We start from the raw sequence: 6,000 nt of genomic DNA, 5'->3' as shown, positions 1-6,000 counted from the left end.
ATATTTTACACAATGTCATATACCTCTGATTTTCAGAAGAAAAATACCCATTTGATATTATTTTCAGCCCCCAAAAACTTGCACTCACCCATCCTACAAGTCTGTTATGAGATTTTTCTAATATCAAATTTACAAGTTTTTAATATTTTGCCTGGAGGTTATATTGCAATATCATTAATTTTACTTGTTTTGGGGTTCCTTCCGCCCACTTGATCACCCTTTAATCCAATGCAACAGGGTTATGGCTTCCATCAACAATGATGTTTCTTTCATTAAAAGAAGTGCATTAGCATCCTTAACACCAAACCTAGGGGTAGTAATCTAAGGAGATATTAGATATATGCTCCGGCTTGGAAGTTTTGCATTGCATCATACTTAAATACTATACATACAATGAAGACCTTCTAATCCTATGAAATGAAGTTTAGTTTGCTCAGCTACAAAACTAATGTTTTGAATCGAAAAGTTTATCAGTTTATCATTCTCTAATCATGCACATAATTGTTGCTTTTCTACTAATGGTTTTTAAAAACTCGATTGATGTTGTTCAGAGTACATTCACCCTTGGAAATTATAAAGGCATTGATTATTTGGCTTCTCACTTACCTCTTACATTCAATAGAAAAACTAGGCTCATAAAAAAAATTTGTGATCCAGATAACTTAAAGCTGCACATAGACATGTCTTTATACCTCATATTAGATCAATGTTTAAATGGTCATTCTTTTGTAACCTTGGTTATTCTACAAATTTCACCCATTCAACAAATTTCAAATATTTCTTAATTTTCCATTAGTGCAATTTTGTCAGTACAATCAAAAGATTGAATAAGAGTAATAGATCATTCAAGACATAAATGCACATGATATTAAAATAAATATCTTATTCAAACTAAAAAATGGATATTCATCATAATTTGTGTACAAACTCATCGAGATTTAAGAGTGAAAGGAATTGCATGTGATAGATAACGAATGTGGAAATCTTCAAAGCAGCACTATAAACAATTTCAATTTTTTTTCAACTTTACGTTCATACAATGTGTTTGGAAGATTTTGTTTCCTAGATTTGCCAACATGAAAAAGGAAATGTAATTTTGCAAAATCAACATATCCGACAAGATTGCAGCCATTCCTTTAAGGTTTCGAATTAGTGCAACAAGAGGAAGAAACTATGTATGTATAAACACAAAACTATTGATGTTTTGATAGAGTCAAGGGTCAAATGCCTCAGGAGGAGGAGGTTGGAGTACAATGCCCCTTGAATCTAATATTTGTACCAATACAAGATACCCCACACCTAGTAGGACTGCGATAGCCCCTGTCAGAATAGCTGTGACTTGACCCCTTGCTGCTTCTTCTTTTGCTGCAAAATCATCACAAACAAAATATTATTGTGATACTTTCTTTCCTCTCTCCTCACTCCCACTGTGTCTCATGCAGCCATATATACATATAGTGTAAACTAAAATATGCTTATCAAAAGGTGAAAATCCTTCATGTCATGAAGCAATAGAAATGCATGTTGTGGTAATGACTTCAGTCATCTTTCTATCATTTGGTTTAAACTTCCATTTTAGATTAGGGTTTTCTGATTATACATATCTTAGATTCTTTGAATAATCTGTTTGAAGAAGAAAATATAACAACAGTTGCAGATTACCTTATCAAGATTCAAAGCAGAAAATTCAAGATAAGGGAGGTCAAATTGATGCACTGTTGGTGGTCTATTTGTTATGGGATTTTGTACTTATATGTGTTGCTATCTATCCGTGAGTCCAATAGGCTGTCTGGCCTTGTGGATGATATTTAAAATATCCATTCATTCAAACTAATGAAACAATTAGAAACTTTGAAGTTTTTTGAAATGGCTGTGAGCAAGGGAGGCGTGAGTGGTGTTTCAAAGGAGGGCAATGATGAAGATGATGATTCCAGTGCTGATGGGGGCGTGGCTTCTCGTGAAGCTTGGTGCTTGGGTGTTCTCTTGGACTCTAGCTCCTGTAGCAGCTGTGATTCTGAGGTGCCGAAGGTGTCTGGGGCTTTGTTCGTGCTTGGAATCCTTTGGTTTTTGTTGCTTTTCCCATCTCCATTTATGATCAATGGAGGTGTGTTGGTTCGACTTGGTTGGAAGAGAGTTTTTAGTTTTTTCCAGCACTGCTCTTGTGGGTTTTCAGTTGGCGATTACGCTTGTTTTCCAGCACTGCTCTTGGGGTTTGTCCCCTGTTTTGGTAGTGACCTTTCATTGACCTCCATTATCTTGGTGGCTCCCATCAGCAGCTACATTGGTGGAGGGTTTTTTTTGGCTTTGGCTGCATTTGTGGTCTAGCTATGTTCAATCTTGGGAGTTTTGTGGCTTGCTCGGTGGTGGGTTTATTCTTGTTGGGATCCTGTTGCATCGCCTTGTTCTCTTCTCTGTGGCTTCCCGTTTTGGCTTTGGTGCCCTTGGTGCGGTGAGCGTTGGCAGTGTCTAGGCTACTTGGGAAGGAGATGTTGGTTCTATTGATGGTTTTTGTAATGTCCCCTCCCTAGGTGACAAGCAGTTGAATAGGGATTGGCCTATCATCGAGTTCCCGTAAGCCAGTGGAGTGGAAAGGAGACCCATTTTGAGGCTTGTGGAGCTACGTAGTGGCTTTATAAGCCATTTTGGACAGTCGGAGGCAATCTCCTAAATTTTAGGAGGGTGACCTAAATTTTAGGAATTGACTAGGAGTTGACCGGGATGCAGCAGGGGACCCCAAGAATCATTCTCGAAGTTTTGGTTGTAGTTCCTATTTTTTAAGGGGAGATCCCTATTTTTTAGGAATAAACTTTATTAAAATTAAGAGAAAACCCTAAAAGTTTCTATTAGGGTTGTTAGTCAATAAAGCAACATGAGGAGGTTTCATTTCAGCATTCAAGCATTCATTTTTCCAACAACAAATTGGGTTTGAACTCTGAAGAAGAGTTTCAGCAGCAGATCAGACTTTTGGGAATGAAAACTCCCTGGAGATTGAAAGGTTGGACGAAAACCCAACATTTTTTGAAGGGTGAATTCATTCATAATTCAATTTGGGTGTTTATTGGCAATGCCATGAACAGTGTGTGAACAATGTCATGAACAGTAACATGAACAGTGCTTGCAGTAGGTTTAGATTTGTTTGAGCAAGGGTTTGTTAGTATTTCATTGCTAAGTTGTGCTAGGGTTTGGAGGAGATTTTGGAGAGTTTGACATCTCCAAATTGCAATCAGCATTGTGTTTCAGACCTTCTAGTTATCTACAGAAATCTCAGATCTCATTGCCATTGGAGCTATTTATCATCTGGGTATGTTGTAATTGTTGAACGTTCAAATACTTAGGGTTTGTACTTGCTGTTACAGTTTGATAAATACCTCATTTATTTGCAATCAGACCTCATATTTCACCAATAAAGGGTTCTTTGGTATTGTTAAGTTGTTTGTTATGTTCTCTTATTTAGTAAATGTAATTGCAACATAATCAATCCACAATTCAAACAACAAAACTCAAAAATTCATATCAGACCCAGAAAAATCAGAATTCAGAGGTTTGCATGCTAAGTGCTTGACAAAATGCCAAACCATCAAAACTGAAAATTAAGGATAGGATAAGCATGGGTTGTTTCAATGGTATCAGAGCTATGATCTTGCCAGCCTATTGGGTAAAGATCGGTTGTTTCCATTTCAATATGGTTTGAGTTGTGGTTGTCGTTGTCACAAATGTTTGCACCCTTGCTGAGCTATCAACTTAGCAACCTTGTGAAACATGTAAACAACTTTGAAGTGTGGGACCTTGCGCAATGGGGTTGAATCTTCGGAGAAGGCTGACTTCCTTCTCAATCCAAGTCCAGGTGTTGACCCAACTCAACATCCAAATTCTACTTCTAAACCTATCCTAATAGCTTCCAGAGGAAAAGGAAAGAAGGAAATGCTAAAATGAAAGGAGGTGATGCACCAAGATAAGAGATGTTTCTCTCCCCACCCTGAAATGAAACAAAGAATCAATTAAAATACCTTGGAGATGCACAAACTTCAATTGCATGAATGACCCCAAATGCATGTATGGAGGTTAGAATTTGCTGAATGTCAAAGGGGAGAAGGTTTCCCACAAGTTACACTCAGAAAACAAGTTAACACGGCATAGACATGAGAGAGCCACAAAACACACTTATAATGAAGGTGAGGAAAAATACACAACATACATAAGTTGAAGGGAGGCAAGAAAGACAATTTCAATTCATTCTAAGGCCAATGGCCAATCTTACAATTGCGGAAATGCAAGAAATATACAAGTCTTCAAGAGAAGTGAAAGAGCATAAAAATAGCTCAAGTCAGCAGGGAGAAAACCCTTTACAATGAAGCGTAACAACCTTTATATAGCAAACTGGTTGCAGAGGAGAGATAGATGGTCAAAGAGAGGAAACCTTGACCCTGGCATGCACAGAGGAATGTCAATCAGGGAAGGCAGGGAAGTGCACAAACCTGCCATGGTGTGTACATGCAAGTAACTCGGCCATACCTTGACAAGGCAGTCCCAAGAAGAAAAGTACTTCTAGAAGGTGGATTGCCTGACATTCCAAAGTCAAAGCATGTAGGCCTGACATTCCGGCCATCAAGCAACCATAAATAAGCCTGTACTCCACTTGATGGCCATCTTGCAAAACATTAAATGCGCCCCTGTAGCTCTATGAATGAAAGTGTACAAGTCACAAGAGTTGATGGAGCATTAAGATATTTGAGTGTTGATCAAGCCATCTGAAAGAGTTGCAAGTCGTCAGAAGTCGGAAACCTAGGATTCTGGGTTTCCGAGTTCATGATGGGAAGAATTGGGAAGCCTGGGATTCCAGGTTTCCAGGTTCATGAAGAGAAGAATTGGGAAACCTGGGATTCCGAGTTTGCCTCCTAACAATACAACACTTAACATTTCATGACCATTTGCCTTGTCCTTGATCAACTGGGGCAGCGCTAGTCCATGGAACATTTATCTGATCGGTTCTCACTAATGGACCAAGGATGTCATAAAAATGGCAACATTTTGAAGACCTCTGCAGGATGCATGCCTGCTAAGCATGGAATCCAAAAGCCTTGAGCATCCATTGGACATTGAGTCACTGGAAGGACCCAAAACATGTGCATGCCATCACTTGGAGGGAAACTGGAAACTAGAGCACACACCTTCTTAAGGAGAATGTGGTAGGTGCAAAAGCACTTATGAAAGAAAAGCAACCTCTAACCTAATATTTAAATTGTCATCAAGACCCTCTTAGAAGGCTTGAGATGAATCACATTCACCGAGATCGGAAGGACTTCACCATCAAGCTTGGAGAGAAATGCATTGACCTCCTTGCAACTAGTGATGACATACGGACCACTCCAGATAGCATCAAATTTGGAGTGTCGTCTGACTTTGGCTTTGTCTGCATCCCACTCCTTGCAACTAGTGATGACATATAGACCACTCCAAATAGCATCAAATTTGGAGTGTCGTCTGGCTTTGGCTCTGTCTGCATCCCACTTGAGAACTAAATCTCCCTCTTTGTTGACCCTATTAATACCCTTTTTGTCAAAACTTCTTTTGACTTGTTCTTGATGAGCCTCAAGCATATGCATAGCCTGACCTCTAACTTCCTCCAGCTCCATTAGCTCAGCTAGCCTTACTATCATGGCATCATTTTCTGTCAATTCTAGCTAATGCGCTAATTCAAGAGAGGGTAACTCCAGGGACGATGGGAGTCTTGCTTCTTTCCCATACACTAGCATGAAAGGGGAGTTACCAATCGCCCTCTTGGGTGTGATCCTGTTAGGCCATAAGGATGTACTTAACTTAGTATGCCAAGACCGTTGGTTGTCTTCAATTGTCCTTTTGATTATCTTGATGAGGTTCTTGTTGGAAGATTTAGCTAAGCCATTACCCTGAGGGTAATAATTTGATGATGTCTTTAAGTATATATCATACTTAACTGCCCAAGAACTGATTTGGGTTCCAACAAATGCTTTGGCATTATTT

The 6,000-nt window shown here is 39.1% G+C and overlaps 1 protein-coding gene across 1 annotated transcript in view; it reads right to left on the bottom strand.

Annotated features, from left to right (window-relative positions):
* Window positions 1-981: 981 nt before the first annotated feature.
* The window catches only part of LOC131864460 (uncharacterized), a 119,206-nt gene continuing 114,187 nt past the window's right edge, over window positions 982-6,000 (bottom strand). Inside the window, exon 6 of the mRNA XM_059215231.1 lies at window positions 982-1,365. Coding sequence (XP_059071214.1) covers window positions 1,214-1,365 — 152 coding nt within the window. The 3' untranslated portion in view covers window positions 982-1,213. The remainder of the gene's footprint in view (window positions 1,366-6,000) is intronic.

The sequence above is a fragment of the Cryptomeria japonica genome, unplaced genomic scaffold (genome assembly GCF_030272615.1).
Source record: "Cryptomeria japonica unplaced genomic scaffold, Sugi_1.0 HiC_scaffold_86, whole genome shotgun sequence".
Lineage (NCBI taxonomy): Eukaryota > Viridiplantae > Streptophyta > Pinopsida > Cupressales > Cupressaceae > Cryptomeria > Cryptomeria japonica.
The sequence above is the reverse complement of the archived record's forward strand: the minus strand, read 5'-3'. Positions and strand labels throughout refer to the sequence as shown.